General features: G+C 37.6%; 1 protein-coding gene across 2 annotated transcripts in view; it reads left to right on the plus strand.

Annotated features, from left to right (window-relative positions):
- Nucleotides 1-23,819, plus strand: part of LDAH (lipid droplet associated hydrolase) — a 114,788-nt gene that overhangs the window by 53,649 nt on the left and 37,320 nt on the right. For both annotated transcript variants that reach the window (XM_021525335.3, XM_085574486.1), the window contains exon 5: nt 21,497-21,737. In XM_021525335.3, coding sequence (XP_021381010.1) covers nt 21,497-21,737 — 241 coding nt within the window. The remainder of the gene's footprint in view (nt 1-21,496; nt 21,738-23,819) is intronic.

Raw genomic sequence — 23,819 nt, forward strand, 5'->3', positions numbered from 1 at the left:
CCGTGGGAAGTAGAGCATCCAGATTTTGCCAGACTGCTAAAAAGTTTTGGCACTGGGAAGGAAAAAAATCAGCCTCACTTTGTGAGGATGGAAAACTGCAGTAATGTACAGCTTCCTTGATACTTGCTCTTAACCTCATAATATTCTTCACTCTTTATTCAGACAACAGAACTGAAAAATGAGGCTCAGTGACAAAATTATTTTCTCAGTTGTTGGAACATGCATCTGACCCATAAATATGCTACATCCTCCAGGCATTCTCTTCTAAAATGCAAATCCATACTTGGAGGATTTCCTTGTATGTTACTGGCAGCACTATTGAGTGTTTCCTAAAACACTCCATTTGATCATTAATTTAATCAAAAATTGACAAGCTTCCTTACTAGTGAAATTCAATCTCTTCCAGAATTAGTCTTACGTTTGCAGTGATGTTTTTGAAATGCTAACACCTTTGTGGTAGTAAATTAACTCTTGTTAATGAGTACAATGTAAGTATTGATCTTCTGTAAAACTCATTGAAGAGGAAGAGTTTAAAACCTCTGAGTGGCAACAGTTTAAGCAAATTAAATTTCTGTAATATGTAAATCATACCCATGTATTGCTACTGTGTCTCAGTGGTGTGAAGAAATATTTGGTATTGCTGGAATTTGTTGATTTCATAAATGATAGCTAAAAACAGAACATGAAATAGTTGTGTATTTTAAAACACATTCCTAACTTGGAAACCCTGATGCATCATTTCTGTGCACATACCGATTATTTAGTTTTGCTTGTTGAACACTTGGTTGTGAGTATGGGAAGCGCTTTCATAATGTTAGGAAAGAGAAAACTACCATATTTTTAAATATGGGTACTTCTCAAAAAAACAAAGTTTTTACTCTGGAATTACTGTAAATGTACAGGATCTGTGAGATTGAAGGAGGCAAATTTTTTTAGCAGTACAGGCACTGCTAAGCATGTCTGACCATTGAGAAAATAGGGAATCTTTTCAGTGGGATTAAAGGAAGGGGGGAAGAATATATGAAAGCAGTGACACTCATTCACTTTCTATTTTGCTGAGATTAGAACCTAAATATGTAATCCAATACTCATGGTGTCAACATCTTCTGAAAGGATGGCAAGGTACCAGGTTGTGACTAGAAGTTCTGGTGCTTTTTGGAAAGAGAGAAAAGATGAAAATACAACCACCCATGAGAGAAAAAGAAATACACATTTTTATTCCATATTTGAAAGTTTAATTTGATATAATAGCATCTGATTCCGACGTTGATTACCTAAATTAGATGTTATGGTACTTTAAACAAAGTTAGTTATATAGCTGTCATCTAGGTAAATTAACTTCTGATGGTCTTGCTGTCTGTTATAAAATATGTTTAGCAAGGTGCAGACAGCAAGGCATATTTTTAAACATCTTGAATGCTTCCTTTCAGCAGTATGTTTATCTCAGATATTTTGAAAAGTACAGTGAGACTGCATAAAATAGAGAAATATTATAGAAATATATATTGAGAGAGGGAGTAATAAATATATCAATTTCTTGTTAGTTGCAGGTCTAAATGAAAAAGTGAAAAAAAACAGCATAATAAATAAAATTACTTACAGTAACACAAACTCAGCGTCAATATTTGTAAAATTATTATACAGGGGAAAAAACAGGTGGCTATGCTTAGTAGACTTCACAAGGGAATTGGTGCACATTTCAGATAAATGTGTATCTGTGAAGAGAGCTATGTATTTCTAGGACATGGTATGAAACTAAACTGAGTCTGGTGTTGTTTTCTTCTTCATCCATCCATATAAATGAAATACGTATTAAAGGAACGAACAAACGGCACTGGTCTTGTATACACCCACCTTCATCCCCCTTTATGTGTTGAGGAAGTAAGAAAAGACTAACTCTGACACAAGCTTGCATAGATTTAAACATGAATCTAAGTTCAACTGCCTTCAGTGAGATGAGTGTGTTAATTTAACTTTATGGATGTTTTAAGTTGGTCTCCGAGTTGGATTATTTTTATGAGACAGAGAGAGACATTTGGCAGTTCTATCAGTTCTTGGTGTATCAAGTCTTTGGAAGCATATACGAGGCAGTCTGAGACAGCAATTGGGATAAAATTTGCTTTAGTTGACAGCTTATACATTACAGAGTCTGCAAAATACACCTCAGAACTCTGGGTGATGCTTCAGGCAGCATCAGTAATTCTGATGGATCAGGCAGTAAAGCAGCAATAGGAACATTGGGCATATGCAAATGTTCTGCATCTCACTTGCCTGGAAAAAGAGAGAAGTAGTGCAGATGACTTACTAAATCTAACCAAATCAAATAAATAATATACTGTATCTTTGAAGCATCAAAGAAGTTGCTACAAAGATTTGCAGAAAGATTTTTTTTCCTAAAAAAGAAAATATGAAAAAAATCTTCACATGAAAAGCTAAGGCAAATATAAAAATCCTCTCTGGGTGGGCAGCTGCAAAGTAGGGAGATGGGTTCATGGCAAACAAAGTTTTTTAAGGGAAATACTAGCTTTTGGCTGAGAAACTCATAAAAGGCTTGGATTTAAAATTTCAACAGACCTTGAAAACACTGTCGGCAAAAGGCTGATAACTGCGGAATGAGGTTGAAAGTGTCAGCTCACCCAAGAGACTGCTAGCAACCATTATTTTCACTGGCTTAATGACAGATCCTAACCCTGTGGGACCCAGTTAGATTCTTTTCTATCCTTCCCCTTCAAAAAAAAGCTTTAAAAATGTAAACAGTAAGAAAATGCAGCAGTCAACAGGCAGACGGACTCTTTTGTATAACCCTCAAAGGACACTGCCTTTGTCAGTAGGAGCAGGCACTGTCCATTGCCATGTGCAGTGTAGGTCTGATAGAAATTACTTCACAGGCAAAATACAACTCCACCTTGTAATATAGCGAATAAAAGATTGTGAAGTGTCTCGAGGATGCAAAAAAATAAATTTAAAAAACTTGAAATGAGATAAACCCTGTTGAAGGTGATCCAACTCTTAAGATGTGACATGCCTGAGGGAATTTTAAAGTTTGAACAGTTTGCCATGTGTATCCATAGTGTACCTTGTGTGGTTTTTGAAGTGGGTGAAGCAGGTAGGTATCACCTGCTTAATCCTAGATCTTTATGGGGAATAATGGGTTACATATACTTTAGTACTCTGCTGAGTCAAGAAAATTTGCCTTCGAGAAGTGTTCAATATGAGATGAGATTGATAAATAGCAGAGTGACAATTTTTGCAATTAAAAGAGAGGCTTGACAAAATCAGCAATCCTGTATCTGTCAGCTAATTAGCAAGCAGATGAATAATAGTTTCTGTTTTTAACACTGATCACATTTTAGGAGTGAGAATTCAGAATTAATAAACATCACTGCCCTAATATTTCCTTGTTTGGTCCATAAGCCTGTGATCAAAAGGCCTGAGAAAAAGCTTAATTCCCTAAATTTTCTGGGAAAAATTGTGTTTTGTTCATAATGTTCACTTAAATATCAGCTTCTCTCAACTTGTTTAATATACTGGTGTACTGCTCAGGTAAATATAGAAATAATATGAAAAGCAAGATTTGATCTGTGCTACTTCAAAGAAGGAAAAAGTAGGAACAATAATTTTGATTCAGGAGACTTGATTTTTTTTCATAACGTGTTTATTTCACTGCTAATGAAGCATCTGATTTCAAGTGTATGTAGTCAAAATTCTAATACACCTATAAAAATTATTTTTTCTAGGAAGTTAAAAGACATTAAAGTAGCCAAATGTACAAACAGAAAAGAAAAAAAATAAACTGAAAAGTGGAATCTGTGATCATTCATCAGGAATCTAAAGTAAAACATGAGAATTAAGCGGAAATGAAGGACTAAAAATAAAAAGATGGTTAAAATGGTAAATGGCAGAATAACAGGATTTACTAAGTACTGTGAATTTTTAAATAAAATCTCGTTATTTTGAATCTCCAGAAATTTAGATTCATATTGTAATAACTAACTGAAATGATTGTATAAAAGTGAGGGAATTGAAAGCAAGAAATGAGTTTCAAAAGCAATTAGGATTTCTAGCATATGTTTTAAGTACAGCTCAACTCAACACCCTTCTACTAGCCAGATTTCCCAAAGAACATTTTATGCTGGGAGGTGAGATCTTCTGAAATTCTGCAGATGTGTGCACATAGCTCTTGAAAATCAGAGAGTCATCTCGTCAGAGAATTGGACCAAATGATTGGAATTCAGTATATGCTGCACATAGCTTGAAATTTTTCTCTGTTTTTATACTGCAGTTAATGTGCTTTATGGAAGACAACAGAGCCAAAAATCTAGCAATTCTCATGCTGTTTTAATAGTAGGTGCAGGAGATCACCTAGCACAGACAGTTAGAACATTAGTTATTCACGAAAGGAGCAGGTGAAGGGATATTGTGGAGTTTTTGAACATAGACTTTGCAAACGTAGCTATGCTTTGAGCTCAGCTTTAGCTCTAGTAACCAATATCTGTTCCTAGAAGCTCTATATGAAAATGGAATTTCACTGCCAATCTAGAGCCCTCAGCAAAGAAGTTGAGCTGTTTTGTCAGCTCTTGCTTCATGTCATATATGGTACAGTTGCTCAAGCAATGAGGAAGGACTTGGCTTGGAAGTTTATAAAAGAGGTTACTGAGGATGGACAGGGTTGTAATTGCATATATTTCCTACTCTGCCCTATTGTTCATTTGTTCATTGCACATGACTCATGGCAAAGCCTAGGGGTACTTATGCTGCACTGGTTTCTACCCAAGAGTGGTTTGTCCCGTTTGAAGAGTTCACTGAAGGAGTGAAAGGAATCAGAAAACGACTCAAAACTTCATACAAAACAGTTATAACATCTCTGAGCTTAGATAGCACTGCATGGAGGGCATTTTTAATACCCTGTGGAATTATGTTCAGGCAAGTGCTGGACAATTTTTTTTCTGTATCTCTTTAGTAGTTCATTGATTGCTGATTATTTTAGGGGAGTCTTTGCTACCACTGATCTTTTCAGATACCTGAGGATGTGTTCCATGACTATAAGCCTGTCTTTAGGGAACTAAATCAAGCCCTAGATTTCTTCTTAGGAATCCCCATCTGTACTCTTATGGCTGGGGTTATCTTCAAAATTAAATGTAATAGAAGTCCTCTTTTCTATTTGTTTCAATGTGTAAGTGTTTGAAATAATTAATTTCTAGTGTTTGGGTGCAAGTCTACTTATCTGTGGCATTTTGTGAAAAAAAAGCTCATTGGAGTTTGCTCTTTTATGTAGAATTGAGTGTTAAATATACATTAAAGCAGAAGTCCAGGAAGGACAATGAATTTAATTAACTTACTTCCTTTGAAGTCCTGTAAGGAAGTTGAATTGATGTTAATGAAAATATGCTTTTAATAACTTTGTTACAACATTTTTAGTTACTGGAAAATTTTAAGAATATTCTGCTCCACTTCAAATTGCAAAACAAAGCATAGTTTTGTATAAGGAGCAGAATTCTTTGAATCCTGATTGTTCTTAAAAACACTGAATTTTCTGCTCCTCTATCTTAAAACAGTAGTATGACTACTGCAAGTGTATTTTACTGAGATGGAAGGTACAAACCCCAGTTTTCAATAAATATAATATAAATTGTGACCTTTAAATATGAGCTGGCATGGCTTAGACTTTTTACCTGGCACTGAGAATTGAAATATAATTCTGCAAATTCTTGTTCTCAGTTGCACTAAAACCCTTACTTACCTGATGGCCAGTTTTATTTATGTGATAAATTAGGTATGATAATTTTTATCTCTTAGCAGATTCCTGCATATATTCAATTTGTCATAATAATTAAGGCTAGCAGTAGTCTGTAGTATTGCAAACGAAGGAATTTTCTATTTTTCCCTTACTCTTTAAAATCCTTACAATTCTGGAAAGATGAAAGCAAGGATGGAAAAATGAGCTGAGAGAATTCCTAACTCCGTTCTCTCTCTTTTTGCCTTCTTCTGATACCCTGACAAGAATTTGGGACATAAGTTCTTTCTCAAAACTCAAATATTCATGGTTTCTTTTCATTCTGTGACAAAAATATAAAGTTCTGCTCAGTGTATACTTCCTGACTCACTCATCCTGTTTTTCACTGGTATCACAAGGCAGAATCTTTCTGTTCTTTCTTCAGCATACATCATTAAGCCACTAAGCCCTTTAATTAGTTAAAATGGTAGGGGCCTGAACTTCTTCCAATATTCAATACCAGTTTAGCTTGTCTAACTCCTAGCCCATTGAGCTGAGAAGGACTATGGGTCTGGTTTGACTGGATGCCTTTTGGGGGCTGACTCAAGTGATTGGTAAAATAAACCCCTTCCAAATGTCTTGAGTGGAACACTTAAAAATAGAAGTCTAGGGATCTCAAAGCACTGATGGAAAATCGTGGCCTTTCCTTTTCATCAGCAGAATGAGATTATAATTGTAAAGCTGGTTTCTCATTTACTTTGTTCAGCCCCATTTCCTTAAACTGAATGGATTGTCATTGAGATTTATTGGTAGGTATGGCTGTACATCGATGGCTGTGAAAGCAGTTGGTTCAAGACAGCACAAAGTCTGATTCATAATGTTTTCTTTTGGTTGAGCCACCTCTTCACTTTAAAGGCATATTGATGGCTCATCCTAAGTGGTAAATGTGCCAGAGCATGTGTACAAAGGTCCCATTTGCCTGTCCCTGTGCCATAAGGGTACCTGTAGATGCAATGTGGTGATCTAATGAGAGTTCTGCATTGAAAAAAAACCCACCCCGTTCTTCCAAAATGAAAACGGAAAGAATTTCTGCTGGAAAGTGGCAGCTGCATTCTGACATTCATGTAATGGGAGCAACTGAAAGCTTTATGGTGTGTAACTGTGACACTGCATTCCAACATAAGCTTCTCCCTGCCCTTCTTCCAACCAATAAACTGTTCTTCCTCTCTTTTCACTCTCACCCCTCCTAATCTTCTCCTGTTTATATGCTTTAATCATAATAGCAACAAATCCATCCCTGCTGGTATTATCACACCGTTGCAAATTTTGGCTGTCTCCTTTGGCACTTCCCTTGTAGATGGAATGACATTGCCCACTTTGATGGGGCTTAATTCTCTATGTAAAATACTGTCCTGTCAATGAATATTTTCTCTATTAAACTATTTTCAGTCCAACAATAAGATACAGATTTTTGGGAGAACAGTTTTCTCATTATTGCCTTAACCCATAAAAAGGCTTTTTTTTTTTTTTAATTCAAACATTTTGGGCAAGTTTTCAGTTACCCAAATATTTGTAGTACTGAGTAATTTGCATTTCAGCCCTGTGAGACTTATAAATGTAATGAACAGTCTGTGTGTTTAATATTTTTTATATTTTTAATAATTTGCAAATAGTTCAGTATGTAGAACTGACCTGTTGAAAAATAGTTTGCGGTGTCTGTAGAGAATACTTCTGAGACTTTTGTGTATTTAGCAGAATTCTGGGCTTCAGCTGGAAAAATTCTAGGAGTACTTCTTACTGGAAAATATTTCAAGTAATGTGAAGCAACAGATAGTTTTTTCCTGTGCCATGACCCAGTTGTAAGGTGAGGTATGGAAAGTCCCTCTCCTATTGCTATAAAACAGGTTTCAGCATTGGAAGTCAAGTACACAGAAAATACTGATACCTGCTGAAAGGTGTAATTGAAGGTATATTTACTTCAAAGGAAATTGTCAAAGGTCTTAATGTATTTATTAATCCAAGAGATTAATCTCTCACTAACTTGATCAGTGTTTTATGGCAGCCATGGTCTTCATCTGTCTATGCAAGAATGGATAAGAGAGTCTTGGTTTCTAGAGCTGGGAATATTGTGTCTTTGGTGATATCTGCATGGAGTGTAGGCTGTCACATTTGATCTCTGGGAAATAATCCTTTGGTCAGAATTTATTAATGGGGCAGAATTAGGAGATATTAAATTAATGAACATTTTGCCACTAGTTTCAACAGGAGCAATATCACACACCCACCTGTACTGTAGGTGCAATCACAGAGCACCAGGAGCACTCAAAGGGACATTGGGTACAGTCTTATCAGGGCTCTTTTTTGGTTACTGTGGTTGTGATCACTGTTGTTAAAAGGTGATCTCTTACTCTGAGCAGCTGAAGCTGGATACTGCTGAGATTTCCATGCCTCTCACTTGCTTATCCTCAGTTACCTTTGTCCCATTCCAGTTCTTTTGTAATTAAACTCTGCAGAGCAACTTGTAGTATTTTCCTAATAATACAGCACAAGTTAATACTGTAGAAGCCTGATGGTGATTCATGTTTTAACAGGTCTCTTCATATGGAAAGTCCAATGAGTTTGGATGCAGGACTCCAGTGCAAAAGGCTCAGAATCAAATTTATGCTAAGTCAGTGGAAAGTGGCCTTAAAGTAGACATAAATTCAGTCACACCTCACCTTGGTGCAAATGACACTCAGATCCACATACCTAAGGACATAATCATTGTACCTAGAACTGTATTTGTCATTACACTGGAGATCACGGTTTGAAATGCAAATACATTAACAAAAATGCTGGTCCTTGAATTTTGTTTCCATCCAAGTGGAACTGCCAGGAAGCACGGGAGGCTTGGGGTCTTATAGGTGTACTTCAAGTAAAATTGGATAATGTATGTTAAGTAAAAAAGGTGCCAGGACATGGAAAACCATGTGATCACTGTAGAGTATTTTAAACAGATGCAAATTTCGCCTGTTATATATATATCATCATGTAGAAGCTGAAAGAAAATAGTAAAAAAATAAGCGAAAGTTTTAGTCCATTTGAAAAAATGGCTGGGTTATTTATCTTTTTAAATGATTGGTCAAATTCAAATGTTGAAGGAGGTTTAATTTATATGATAATATTGGACATATTGAATGTAAGAAACAATAAGTTAAATTACTCATAAAAATACAGTTTTTTGTGATCCATTGTATTACATTTGACCACTTAAGAAGGAAGATACAAAGAAACCTTATGGTTAGGAAATATGAACCAAAAGGAAATTTCCCTTAGATTTACTTAACTGTTGCTTGGCTTATGTTTATGCCATTTGCAAATAGTCTGATATCACTGAAGTCAGCATCGCCCATACAACTTAATTCCCTTTAAAAAAAATCCAAGTATGACCTTATATTTTGCAAAAGTTGATACCATTATAGAACATTGTGATGTTGTGAGGATTATACCCAGTTTCTCAGTGTGCCCTGTATCTTTCATTACCCTGTATCTTGAAGGAAGTTAATGCTGTTGAAATGTTTGGAAACAACACATTTCTGAGGTTTCCAGGAAGATTTATATGTATGTTGTTTCTTAGAGAAACCTTCCAGGAAGTATATATCTATATACACTGTTTCCTCAAGAGCTGATATAGCTGATACTTCATGCATAGGCCCAGACAGGAATAGCTAAAACCATGAGATATGTGGTTATATGAATTTGTGTTGTCCTGAGGCCAGCCTGTTGTAGTCTCTGAAGTTCTCTCTTTTATAAATCAGAATGATAGAGACCTGTCTAAGTTGACCACCTCCCTTAAGGTCATTAATAATGATGAAGTTTTTTAGAGGTGAGAGGGGTCTTCATGGTCTGTACCTATGATGAAAGAGAAACAAGAATGTCTCCTCCTCAAGCTGAATTGAATATCCCAATCTATTAAAGTATAAGTAATTTTAACCATAAAGACATGAAGTTGATTCTGAAAAACGGAGAGTGGATCAGACACAGAGAGGCAGAGACAATCCTTGACATCAAAGCTAAATGGAAAACAGCACTTGGACAGGAAACAGCCCTTGTCACACAGCCAGCCTGAGCTTAGGATGCGAGTAGTTAATGGAAAGGACTGTAAAGAAAGCTAAGAGAGTACATCTTTTATGGTGGCTGTAGTTTCTGCACCATGTAAATATTGTAAATGTATTTTATATATATGTATATTTATGAAATTTTATTATTATTATAATACCTAAACTTCTGTTTATGGACTTGTCCATAGTCCAGCAAATATTTTTTTGTCCTTATGTGAAGTATGGCTTCTGTGCCCTCATCTGCCTTCCTTGGAAGCAGTAAAAAACAACCACAGGTAGAGAGTATATGCTGTGTTCCTCATAACACTGTAAAATTCATCAAGTATTTGAAATCACAAAGGAATTCTCCATCAACACTGATCTCTGTGTTGTTTCAGTAGCTTTTTCTCAAGGCTGAAAAAAAATTCTTTCCTGGGCTCTTAAAAATATTTTAATTTAATGACTTCCATATTAGAAAAGGGGCCCATGAGAGTGATAGTGTTCTGAGTCTGCCATCTTCTCATCCTTTGCTGTATCATCAATTTTGGGGGTTTAGATCTTTTTCCAAAGCATCATAAAATATGTAATTGGGTGCTGGAGGATCTCTTACAGCTTGATGGGAAGGAAATAGAGAATGGTTGTGACTGGGTTTAATGATCAGTCTTGTGCTAGAGTGTTGAAAAGTTCATCTTATTAACAGAATACTTTGAATTATAAGTATTTTTTTCCATGGTGTTCTTAAATTAACTTTTTTTTTGGAGGAAGAGTAAAAGCTTTAGGAATAACGTGTGATTGGTTTTCTCCTTCTGAAATGATATATTTCTTTCCTGAGCATAACCACTCTGCAGACATTCTGCCAGCTTGCTGTATAACTGAAACATAAATAGATTTTTAATTTTTGAATGTGTTAAACATTTACACAAAATAAGGAATAGAGGGGGGGAAAGCCCTCGCTTTTTAAGTCAATGCATTTGCTTTTCATCATTCATTTAGTCAGCATCTGTAATACGCAGTACCAGGACAATGTACTTGCATAAGAAAAGTTGAATATATAAGTAACATCATTAGGCTTTATGTTAACTAGATTTTTACAGCTCCCAGACACAATGTTCCGGTTTTGGAAGTCCAGGCTGTCTGTACATCCATGTAAGGGGGCATTTCTCTTTCTTGCACCATTCCTGTTGGTAATAGTTCTACAGCTGGGACACTGTACCTTGGTGCAGCATAAAAATTTGTGTCAATACAGACTCCTCATACCTGCTTTAGCATTTTAGATTTTTCATTTCTTTCTATTGCATTTACTTAGGTCACTTGTTCCACCCAGAATATTACTCAGTATCCTTTGCATTTATAGCCCTTTAAAATTTGTGTAGGTATGATTCTCCACCCCATTACCTTTTTGCTCCCATTTTGCCATACAATTCATGTTTTTTTTCGCTATATATAACTTCTTCCAGAAATTTTATCATCCAAGCCCCTTTTTAGGCTGTATTTGTGGCTCGCTCTTGGTTGAAATCATTCTATTTAGAATGTAGAGCACAGGATGCAATCTGCATTATCTCCCAGAGGCAGAGCTTCCTTTGGCATTTGTGATGTGTTTCCTCACTGTGTGTAACATGAAGTTGCAGAGCTTCTCTCGTTTGCTTTCTGCACCATAGCATATTGCAAACTTGCATCTCCCACGTGTCTTTACCACTGTATTACTTGCCAGGATTTTTGCTACTCATTCATGCTTTAGATTATTTTTTCTTGGCATATTTAAAAATAGTAGTAGCTTCTGAGTTGGTTCTGTGAGCTGAATAATTAAAATACCAAATTTAACTTAACTTCATTATCATACTACTGCTTTCCAGTTCAGGAGTGGGGTGAAGGTGGCTGTTGTTTTGGGGCTTTTGTTGGTGGGCAGATATTTTCTGAACTTCTCCTTAGGAAAATTACCTTAAAGATCATAAAACAGGCACCCAAGTTGGATCTCAGAAAGGTGGTTTGGCATGTACTGAAACACTATATCCATGGAAGCTGCAGTCTAGCTACAAAAGAGGTTATGACAGTATGAAATACCTCTAGCTTCTTGTCTTATACTGCCTATCTGCAATTTGAATATCAATTCTTCAAACATCCACCTAATATCATAATTACTGCATATTTTCAGTTTTTACAAAAGTAAGTAATATATTCTGGTCTTCTTACATTGTCATGTTAAGGGACACCAGTGTTTTTACTGTGTTTTCAGTGCTAGAGATCATACAGTGCTGTGGATGGGCCTCTTTAGAGAGCGCTTGCTCAGATACTGTTTAATAGTAGCGTTTTGATTCCTTCAAAATATTATTTAGAAGTGTGCCCTGCTGCTTCTCCTTGGAGGAGGGGTCTCATTTTGTTCTATATGATGAGGCTCCTAGCTAGAAGTTGTAGGTGCTCTGTAATTAGTGGGAAGCAGATAATTCTAGAAAGTGGTTTTAGATCACTTGATATTTTTTGAGGATCTGCCCATGACTGACTTCAGTTGAGAATCTTTGGTGATTTAACTCCTAACTCAGGCACCTCAGTTTAGAACCAGTAGTGAACTTGGATAACACTGAACCAAGATGAAAGGCAAAGGTTTATTCTCAGTTATTTTCCCACCATTTCTTGGTGCAATTTCCATAGATACCTTTAATATCTGTGTTTATAAACACATACAGAGTTAGTGACGGACTGTTCTTTCCTTGCTGAGCATCTGGTGAATGATCCCTTGATAACAGAGGGAAGATCTTTATATACTTGCCAAGGTTGCCCCACCATGTGTTTAGAATTTGTAGACAAAATCAATTATTAAATATCACTGAACAGGTCAAGGTATTTCTGATTGATTGAGGTAAATATGCTAAGAATTGTATTTAAATTCTTTTTTTGTATAAAACATAGCAGAGTCCGTCCGCCCTGTGGCTCCTGACAGCAAGAGGCAAAATACAGCTTAGATTCCAGGCATGAAGCCTTTCAAGTCCCAAACCTGATTGCTTCACAGACATCCTGTATTTAGAAGAATCCCTGGTCTACACTGTTTTCTAGTCTGTGCCCAGATGTCCAGCTGGCTTTGGCCAGAATCCTGCCAGAGAACATACTAAAAGATGTTGGTCTTGGAGCCTAGGCCCTAACCTGGTTTCACTTACCAGTACTGAGGTTATGAGGCAGACTGGAAAATACGGGTTTTATCACATGTTAGGAGATAACATTTTTTGTACTGGTTTCACCTCTTTATATTTACAGAAGACATATAAGGGGAAAAAAAACATGCTGGCTAGTCAATAATGAGTGCCTCTGCTCCAATAAAGCTCAGGTTATTGCTGTACTGACAACAAGAACTGTTTGTCATACTGCTCTTCTGGCATAGCTCAGCTCTGTGCATGTATGCATGCCCTACTGTATTTATGAATTTGTTCTTTTAGTGTAAGATGTCATTAATATTCATGTAACCAGAGTGCTGGATGGGGATCTCTAGGTATTGCTGTATTTATTCAGTGAAGAATTAGAAGCATGTACCTGGATATGCGTGTGTGTGTGTGTGTGTGTGTGTGTGTGTGTGTGTGTGTGTGTGTGTTGGACTTGGCACATGTCCAAGGCAACGCCAGGGTCTAATGCCTTAGAGGTAAAGGCACTGATGTTGTCAAGCAAAATTCAATCCAAAGTTTATGTGGGAAAAGCTTGTATGCTTTTACGCTCAGTCCTTAAAAGTTCATTTGATTCTATGTACTCATGTTTTACATCTTGGCGGTATTGTTTGGGTGCATATGTGTCTATGTAAAAGGAAAATAGCATCCTGACCTTGTAAATCATATTCATCCTAAGGATCATTGCTCTCTGCTGCTGTCCAGTTGCATTTACACTGCTGTGCTCTCATCTACATGAAAACAATAACTGAGTCATTGTATGTTTAAAAGGTGGCATCAGGTAGTTCTGCTGAAGAGTAATTTCTCCAGACACTGAGAGAATTTCTGCCTGTGTGAGTGTCTGTGCATCCTCCATGTGCCTTCACAGCCCATGCATTTTGTTTCCCTTGAAGAACTCAGTCCCTAGCTGGGTCCTCAATATACCTGTGAAATTCTACCAGAAGGTCCTGCAATCAATCCTGAATCCTTGATTCAGTTTGTTCTCAAACTATGAAAATTCAAATACCTTTAGTGAAGTTGAACTGATAAACATGAACATGATGCTGTTGGTGACACACAAAAAGTTTGTTTTTCTTAGAGAGCAAGAGTTCCTTCAGCTGGTCAGAGAATTTAAGAGTGTAATTTAGTTTTGCCAACATATTCACAGAGTTGCATATAATGACTGTGCATTTGGTTGGAAAACAAATTCAGCCTTCAGGGAGTATGGTATGCTCCTCATAGAAAAACACTTTTTGTAGAAAATTTTTAAATCTTTCCTTCTGTCACTTAGTCTCACAGATTATATATAATGAAATTAGAAGGCTGGAAAAAAAGAAATAGAAAAAAAATAGAACGCGTCTGATGCCGGGACACAAAGGGAAAATTTGGGCACTAAGAAACAGGAAATGTAGGAAATTTAAAATTAAACTTTGAAATCAAGAGCACATTCCTCTGCTCTGTTCTATAGCCCCTGTATATTGTGAGGGGTCCATAGCAGATCTTAACAGAAGATTCTCTTTTGCTTAGCAGTCACTATTGAACTAAGCCACCATGACATTAATTGTAACAAAAAATACAAACTTTCCTACCAGATGTTGGTTATTTACAGTTTTTTACCATTTTGTTATGCAGAAACAGTTTGGTTACCCAGAAAAGTAACCTTTTGTTAGAGCAGAGAATTGTAATTTACCATACAGTTATTTAAAATATTCCTATTTTTGCGATCTATATTTTCATGTGGAATCTAACTTCACAAATTTCAGTTTATTTCTCCATAAAAAGCATGCTAAAGCTTCTCTGTGGGGCTTAATTCTTATAAAGCACTTTAAAATTAACAGTTACAAAACTTTCGTTAACTATTTTTTAAATATTTGTTTTGTTACCTCTTTAATATGCCAAACATTTGTTTGGAATTACGGAAGATCCATAGGGTAAAGTAGAAGAAAATGCATACAGTATGTTTTGACTTCCCACCAGGAGAAAAAAAGTGTTTTGTCATTTGTGTCCCTTCTTTAGCTCTTTTGCTGTCATGAAGTCCTGTGGATTTGTTGATATTGAGCTGTGACAGTTAGCTGGCACAGAAACCAAATGACATCTTAAACAGACAAAGAAGAAATTATTCAAGATTTTAAAGTAGAACTCTATATTTTATACATTATATTAACAAGTGAGCAAAGAGAACGGACAAGCCCAGCAAGTCCTGCTGTGGGAGAGGACAGCCCAAGCCAACACTGTCTGGTTTATCCTGTGCATTTTCTTGGAAATCTGCTCAGCACAGCTGTGGCAATAAAGCACAAGCCCTGATCCTTGTTGTTTTGCCTGCAGGTTTCTGCATACTGAGTAGAAGAAATTGTGTGATAAATGTGGCATTCCGTGTCAGGGGTAGACTGTAGATTACCATTAAGTGCATCATTATGTTATCTTTGAGAAATTTACTGGGTTTCACCTGACAGATAATAGCTTTTCTTCTGCCAACACAAGAGGGGAATAACAAACTAATACATGGAGTGGCCTAATGTATATCAAAAGAAGTGCTGCTTTTGACAGAGGAGCAGCTCTTGCTTTTTGTGGGGTTTCGAAGGAATTTTAAATCCCTTCAAAACTTCCTCACTTGTTTTCTTTCCGGAGCTGTGTGGGTGCAGTGCCGTGCTAGGGCGCTCCATTACTGAGCACCGGATGGTGCAATGACTCTAATTTAACACATCATGGATTGTTTCCTTTCTTCTGTCCCCTGGTTTGAAGTCAGAGTTCCCTGTGGGCTCTGAAATGCATAACTGGTGTGGGATCTGAGCCTTGTGATCTTTCTGGTGGTGGTTATTTTATTAACCATTTCTGCCATCCCGGTGATCAAGAACAGGTTATGCAGCAGGAGCAAATGCTTTCCAAACACCTCCCTACTCAAAAGCCAGTAACCACTGTTTCTGTCATTAAAGCAGAGTGAACCAGTGATTTATTTGAGGAAGTTTCACTTTCTGGTATTTTCTTCAGTGTACCAGAGTCTTTTTATTTTATGGCTCTGATAGAGATATCTGAGCATACCTGTGGTCTGTCATGGGCAGGGATTGTTCATTGAGAGGCAAGGGACAAGACTGAGAAAACATGGCTGTAATTAGTGTATTCACCTACTTGGAGTCTCCTCTGAAAAAAATCTTCTAAATGGCTCTTGCTCTTTTCTGTTGGTCAGTGTCTGCCTTTTCACATCCTAACTGCTTTTCTCTCAGTTTTATTTCTATTAGCAAAATGTCTCTCTGTATTAAGAGCAGGTGGCAAGGTGTGACAGCCCTCTCCAGGCACTGGCTGTGTGAGCTCAGAAGGCACATACCTGGGTGCCTGAGTCTGCAACCAGCATTTCTTGTGTAATCAAAACTGGCTGATTTCAAAAGCATTGACCTCCTGTTGTTGGCATCGAAGGACTTAACTGCTCTGAAAATTGAGTCACTTCTTTGAGTACTGGTTGTAAGTGGCATCCAGGTTTTAAGCATGATTTTGCATCCTCAGCACTGTCATTTACAAGTCCCTTAAACAAGTAGTATTACCCACTCAAATGTTGAATTGTAGCTGAAGAATAGATTTCAACTCATTCAGTGAAAGGCACTAGTGGAAAATATTACTGTGGGGGTGTTTTTAACTTTATCCAATTTGCATACTTGCAGTGTTTTTATAAGGAAACAATTTAAATATTTTTTTTAAATCCTTTGCTGGTGTGGGTGAGGCTATTAAATAGTGTAGTGTTAAACAGCAACTTATTGTAAATGTAATGATTTGGTTTTTTTGTACTCTGTTCTCATTTTAATCAAAACAAAACGACTTCCAACTTTTAGTGCAAATTCAAACCCAACTTTGGACATAACCCTTATGCAGTGAATCTGTGAAGGTACTCTGCTGTCATTTCGTGATCTTGCTTTGGATAGATTTAGATAAAAGCTCAATTGAAAGCCTGGATATACAGGAATGTATGTGTGGAATCTTGCTAGAAGCCATTTATATGAACCAGTGATCATGGGAAGTGAATCATATTCATTGGGGAGCCTTCCTAAACAAAGCACCTTGGTCAATACCATGTTTTTATGAAATGGGTATTTAATATTCTTTGTTTTGAGAGCTCACTTTTCCTGTAAAATAAGAAGTTTGTCTTCCCTGTGTGTTCTAAAATTTACTGTGCAAGTCATACATTCCTGAAGTTAATGGACTGATTGCTCTAGATACCGAAATATATAAACAGTGTTGAAGGGAAACTCCTGAAGTCCCCACGCCTCCCTCCTGTGGTGTGTTTTGAAAGAATCAAGAGCAGAACATTCTGGGCTGGTTTGTTCTCTGGATGCATGCTCAGGCCATGCACCATTTCATTCTCTCTGTGATATATACACACTGCTAGACGAGCAAGTAGGAGCTGCCTTGGCACCTGCATGAGTAATGTGAAGTTTGCAGGTAGTGTTAGCTTTTGGTTCTTAACAAAATGTGGAACTTCTGAGACACTGAGATTATAGGCCCTTGAACCATTAATTTCACCGGGTTTGAGCCCTGTGAAATGTAGAGCTAAAAATTAATGAAGCAGCTGCCTTGGTGAGTAAGTGTAGGAGTGTCTATGCCTAGTGAACTTTAGTGTATGTGCTCTCCTGAGTGTTGACATCTTGCAGTTCAATAGCAGATCAATGAATAAGTGGTAAATAAATTGACCTCTCATGAAAATACTGTTGATTGTCACAATCATCAGTAGTGACAATTACAGTATAATTTAAGGGTACTTGTACTGTTTTGAGTGGGTTGACCAAAGCAGAGTCCAGGATAGGTGGTACAGCCCTCAGCAGCTCCTGGACACGAGGTGTGTTTGCCTTCAGTTGAATCACCAGCCAACTTCCTGTAGTCCCTGGATCCATTCAAATCTCTGTTTCCAGTGTTTCCTCTTGCTCAGCTCTCTGCCTTTGCATGTGCTTAACAGATAAATATTACTGGAATTTGAACTGGGGGTAGTTTAAACTAGGTGAATCTGAATCTTAACTGTCTAATATTGTTAATATTTGTGCATTATATCTAAACTTATATATATGCATGGATATATTTTTTTTATTATATAAGTAAATATTTGTAATACTTTTTGTATTTTGACTGATGGTTGTCTCAATAAACTTAATGAATTAGGAGAAGGGTTTCTATAAATAGGAGGATCATTAACCTTTGCACATTATTTAATGGTATTTATGTGTCATTCATAGTTGTGGCAATACATGGTACTTATGACAGGCAGTATCCTCCATTTTCAGAATAATTTGCTTTATAACTCTAAAAATTTTAACTTGAATATAATTCTGTGCCATCTACCTGATTTCAGCTAGTGTAAACTATGTATAGATAAATTCCAGGCATTTAAAAAGTAAAAAAAACAAAAGTTATTAACTGATGGTGAGCATTTGAATATTATTAATTTCCTTAATCTTACCTGAATATTTCTGCTTCACTTATTTCAAGATGCAAATATGACATGATCTTTTTATCATTATATGTGTCATTATAACAAAATGGGCTAAATCTCATATCTACACTTCTGTTGCAAAGAAGTTGAACTAAATCTTTCAAGCAATTCTGCAGCCAAATGCACATTTCAAGATCATGGCTTGGGAATCCAGCCAGTAAATTAAGAAATAGTGGGTACATGTTTGAAAAATATGAATTTTACATTTCTCTGTTATTGTCTGCAAAAGGTTTAAAAGAGAAATTAAATAAAATTATCCTCCATCTTTTAAATTTGTGGGTCATTACAAAATGTAGGAATGTACAGGATGCAGTAACAACTTTCCTGGTTTGTCCTTTTACTGCCAAGGTTTAGCAGCTTTCTCTGTGGTTAGTACAGCCATCCAAGCAACTAATCCTATATCTATAAACTGCAATGTCAAAGGATTAAAGTGTGCCTGGGAACACAGGTCAAATCTGCTTTAGATCACAACAGTTTGGGTTCAGCTCCTAGCTGAAATATCACAAAACTACCATGTAATTTAGTAAAAGTTTTGCATTCCATTACTTCAGCTGCTGGTTGCCTTTAATAAAAAGAGGCCCAGGATTGATTTCCCTGAGAAGGTATTTTCCTTTGTCTCAAACCAAAGTAGTATCAGCTGGAGAAGGATTTATTAAAATATTTATGTATTTTACATAAATAACTCTTTCAAATTCTGCTTTTAAAATTCTGTAAGAAATACAGTTTCTGATGGTGGATGCATGACACAGAGGTTTCCCTGCCCTCTCTCTGTCACAGTGGCTTAAGAGACAGAGGGCAGTGGTGACAAGTTCCTGCCTGGCACAGCCGGTGTGTCTCCTCTGGGACTTCTCCACCTCTCCAGGTGTGGAGTGACAGGTGTGAGGCTCTGCAAGAACAGTAACCAGAACAATGGTTCACCTACTTGAAGGTGTTGCTGAGGTTGTCGGTCTACAACCTTCTTTCATAAAAATTGCTACCATGAAAAAAAAAAAGACGAGTCATTTTCAAAGGAGACTCCTGAAGGACATGGACCCACTTCTTAGTGAAGCCTGCTGCGTCCCAGAGCCAAGTTAAAGATGTGAAGAGAAAGCTTCCCATCTTCCCACCCTGGTACAGCTCTTGGATTAGTATCCATTATTGATTCTTCAGGTAGACAGCAATGAAATTGCAACAAGCAGCCCAAGGACAATCAGGAGAGACTTCAGGGCCTTGGGACAACTGGTTAAAAAATCAAAGGCACAGATTGTATTCTCTGTCCTTCCAGCTGCAGGGAATGTTGAGGGAAGAAACAGGAAGAGCCAGCAGATCAGTATCTGACTCTGACCAGTTGTTCTCTGAGTATCCAGACATGGACAGTGAGCAGAATTTCCCCCATAATCTGAGGGGAAATGGTTAGTGACCTGCTACCCAGCACAGGCACACAGTTGTCAGTGACCAGCAGGACGAGGGCAGTGATTCTCACCCTGTACTGAGCAATGTTGAGGCCATGCCTCGAGTGCCAAGTTCAGTTTTGGGCCCCTCATGACAAAGGAAAGACACTGAGGTGCTGGAGTGTGTACAGAGGACAAGAGAGCTGGGAAGGGCTCTGGAGCACAAGTCAGATGAGTGGCTGAGGGAGGTGAGTGGAGAAAAGGAGTTTCAGGGGGACCATACTGCTCTACACCTACCTGAAGGAAAGTTGATCAGCTTCTTCTTCCAAGGAATGTGATAAGACAAGAGGAAACAGCTTGAAGTTGTGCCAGGATAGGTTTAGATTGAATATTGGGAAAAATTTCTTCACAGAACAGGTTGCCAAGCACTTCATAAGCTGCCCAAGGGAAGTAGGTTATTCACCATCCCTGGAGGTACTTAAATGATGTATAGATGTGGCACTGAGTTGGACTCAGTGATCTTAAAGACCTTCTCCAACCTAAAGGATTTTGTCATTTTATTATATTTTCTGAATTTTTCCAGTTTGTTCTGTTACAATTGTATAAGCATCAGATTGTGTAAGCATCTCTTGGTGGCATTCCTTGCCTTCCATTGGAGGGCTGCTGGGACCAGGAGTGCTGCACACAGGTGTAGTGGCATATATTAGCTATGTCTCATCTGGGAGCAAAGAAAACTATCATAAAATATATTTTACAGAAATAGTAATCTAATTTGCACGACATGTAGAAAGATGTGCACTAAGCAGACATATGTAACTACATTTATTGATATTGAGTCACAAAAGCCCAGCTGTTTATACCTTATTATCTACGAATGCAATACCCAGATCCTTTCTTACTTTTTTTTATTATTACTTCTGTTAAGTAGGGCTGTGTCTCTTTGAGGGTTACTCCTATATGAGTTATTGCAATATATTTTTACTTCCAGAAAAAAGGCGTAGTTATTCTTTTAGAATATTTGCTTGATGTTAGCATTGAAATATAACTATGAGTAAATGTATTAACTCACTTTTGATTAGTATGGGTGGGTGTGATTATAATTAATTTATTTGTATTTTAAGGCTGTAGTGAATTATTACAACATAAACTAATTGCCACCTTCAGAATGTCTGTTTTCATTGTAAGATATAAAAGGCAGTATCTTATACCAATGTACCACTGTAGCGAAGAGGCTGTATGCTTCTTGTTCTGACCAAGTTTCCATGTATTGAGGTGCAAATTTAAAACCCTGTGTGTTGTCAATTTTTAAAGTTACCATCACAGCAACTGACATTTTAAAATTTGGATGGTTGGTTTACTTAGAGAAAATAGTTTACCAGGTGAAATGAAAAGCAGTGTACTTTTCCTGTCATAAAAAGCCTGCCGGGACTGAGCAGAGGGCTCCTGCCTGCTGCCCTCTGCTGGGGTTACTCCTGCTGGTGCTTCCCGGTTCTTCATGATCTCCAAAGGCCACTCACCTCTTGAGTTCTTCCCTGTCTTATCATAAATCATCATTTTGTAACCATGTACTTGTTTGCTTCATGTTTTAAAAAAGTGAATCTGGACATATCACACAGCCTTTGGGACAATGTGCCTGGAAACTCGATTTCATTGCGCTGGAGACTGATGTAAAGCTTGGGTCTGGCAGGCTGGGCTCCGGTGCTGCGGCCTTGCTGACGGTGTTTCTCGTGCTCCGGCAGGTTCTGCGCTCCGTGCTGCTGTTCCCGACCATCGAGCGCATGGCTCAGTCCCCCCAGGGGAAGCTCATGACCCCGCTGCTGTGCAAGCTGCGCTACGCTCTCTACATGCCCGTGTACCTGCTGTCCTTCCTCCCCGAGGGAGTCAAGGCCTCCCTGGTGAGGTTTGCGCTGCGGGGGATGAAGACCTGTGATGAATCTTCAATTACAACCTCCATAAATCTCTTCAGTGTAGACTGCATTGGTGAGCGCCTTTTCTGTGTTAAACCATCTTTTGTATTTTTCTCATTTAGTAAATGTTGATTTAGTTTTTTAATATTAAAGCATGAGCTTTGAAGAATAACCAATCTGGTCTTTTCTAAAATTAAGACCATGGGTGCAGGAAAGTCTCATATGAGTAAATTAAAAAAAAAATCTTAAAGGCAAAATAACAAATTATTTTTACAAAGAATATATATTTCTTAAGTAAACTGGCATATACTACTGACATGATTTCTCATGTGATTAAAACACTTTTTTTTACAATCTACTTTATGTGACTTACCTCTGCTTACTTTGCATTTCATTCATATTGGATGGTTACTGTAAATCAGTAATCAGTTTCACAAAGAGTTCTTTGCATTTGTTTTTGTTAAGCTGTTTTAGCCAGCTGTATAGAATCTGTCATCTGAATTGGAATATTGGTAAATTCAGGAAAGGACCTTCAGCCTACAAAGACACATAGAAGTTACTTTATGCACTGAATTTCAGCACTTCTTTGGGCATAAAGAAAAAGATTAACGCTCCTCCAATGCATATTGTACATATATTTTGCACATCCTAGCAAGAGAAACAACTTCAATAAGCAGAATAATTTCAGATATATTATGTTAAGTTTAGAATGAAAACCAGAACGTGAATTGTGCTATACTCCAGGTATTTTGGTAAGTTAACAGTTTAAAACAATTTGGAATGGAATTGACATGCTAACACAGTAATAATAGCAAGAAGGAAGTTTTGATTGCATTAATAGTAGTAAAAACACATTCCTACATTTCCACTTGGGCTCTGTCTTCTATCAGTTAAATTTTACTTACTAATCATCCAAACAGATGTGCCAGAATAACTGGGATTGCAGTGAGGGGCTGTAGCTTTCATGGATCTGTGGGTGTGTGGCTCCCTGTGGGAGGCTCACTGTAGGACTGTACACAGACCAAAAGCAGGATGGGTTTGTGCTGCCTGGACAGCCCCACTTTTCTTGTACAAGAAGGACATAATGACAGTCACTCCCTTTTAGTGCCCTGTGCCTGACAAAAGCAGGCTCCTGGTTGATAATGCACATTTCTGATTGGACTCCTGTAGTTTGTTGCTTGAGTTCCTATTAATTGATGACAGTTTCTTGGTGACCAAGGAGAAAGCAGCCATGCAGTCATACCTACATGGGTGTTCAAGTGTCTTCCTTTGATAGTTTTGTCTCAGAAGAAGGTATGTGGAGGTCTGTGAGGTCACACCTCCACAAGCCAGGAATCCTTCTCTGGTCCCCACAGATAAACTTTTACCTCTAAAAAAACAGGTTATACACAGCCAGGGTTGTATTGGAAATGGTCCTTGGCCTGTGTTAACCTCCAAAAAGGCATGGCCAGCCATTGTTTGTATGTGTTGTTTGGCCCAGGCCACAGCAGCGGCAGGAATAATTTAACAGAACGGATTTTGTGTTCTGCTGTTGGAGGCTGACCCTCTGAGCTCTTTAGTCCCCAGGTGAATGAGCCAGGTTGATGTGTGCCTGTCAGCCTGTTGTAATTTCCTGTGTGTACCAGTGTCTGACCTGTGTCCTAGCTGTAAGGTAAATTGAGTCAAGAAACCAGGCTGAAGGCTCTTAACTCATAGGATGTGTTCTCTGCCTATGTTCAGTTTGTTGCCTGAATTAATTCTACCCCTGGGAGCCAATGTCTTGTAAAACTTGCATAAATAGGTCTTATTGATGCAACTAGTTCTTTTGGGCTTTTGATAGCATCTCTCTCAAGCAGAATTCCCCTTTGGTTTGCATCTTTGGAAACTGATGATGTTTTACAGCCCAGTGACTCAGGACCACATGCATGGATTAATAATCTTTGAGCATCCGGATATTGCAAGTTAACCTTCTCTTTTATTGTTTGAGGACAATAGAAAATGTTACCATTCAGCAAAAATTTGCTAAATCGAGCACAACAACTCACAGATGAGACTGCTCATCTGTGAGTTGCTGAAGCCTCTGAATTTGTGGTAGATTATTTTCTGAACACTTCCTTTTCCCTTAATAAATTACCAGATATGGTTCAGAAATATTCAGCAAATGAAGTTGTTTCTT

This window comes from Lonchura striata, chromosome 3 (genome assembly GCF_050655825.1).
Source record: "Lonchura striata isolate lonStrDom1 chromosome 3, ASM5065582v1, whole genome shotgun sequence".
In the NCBI taxonomy this organism is placed as follows: domain Eukaryota; kingdom Metazoa; phylum Chordata; class Aves; order Passeriformes; family Estrildidae; genus Lonchura; species Lonchura striata.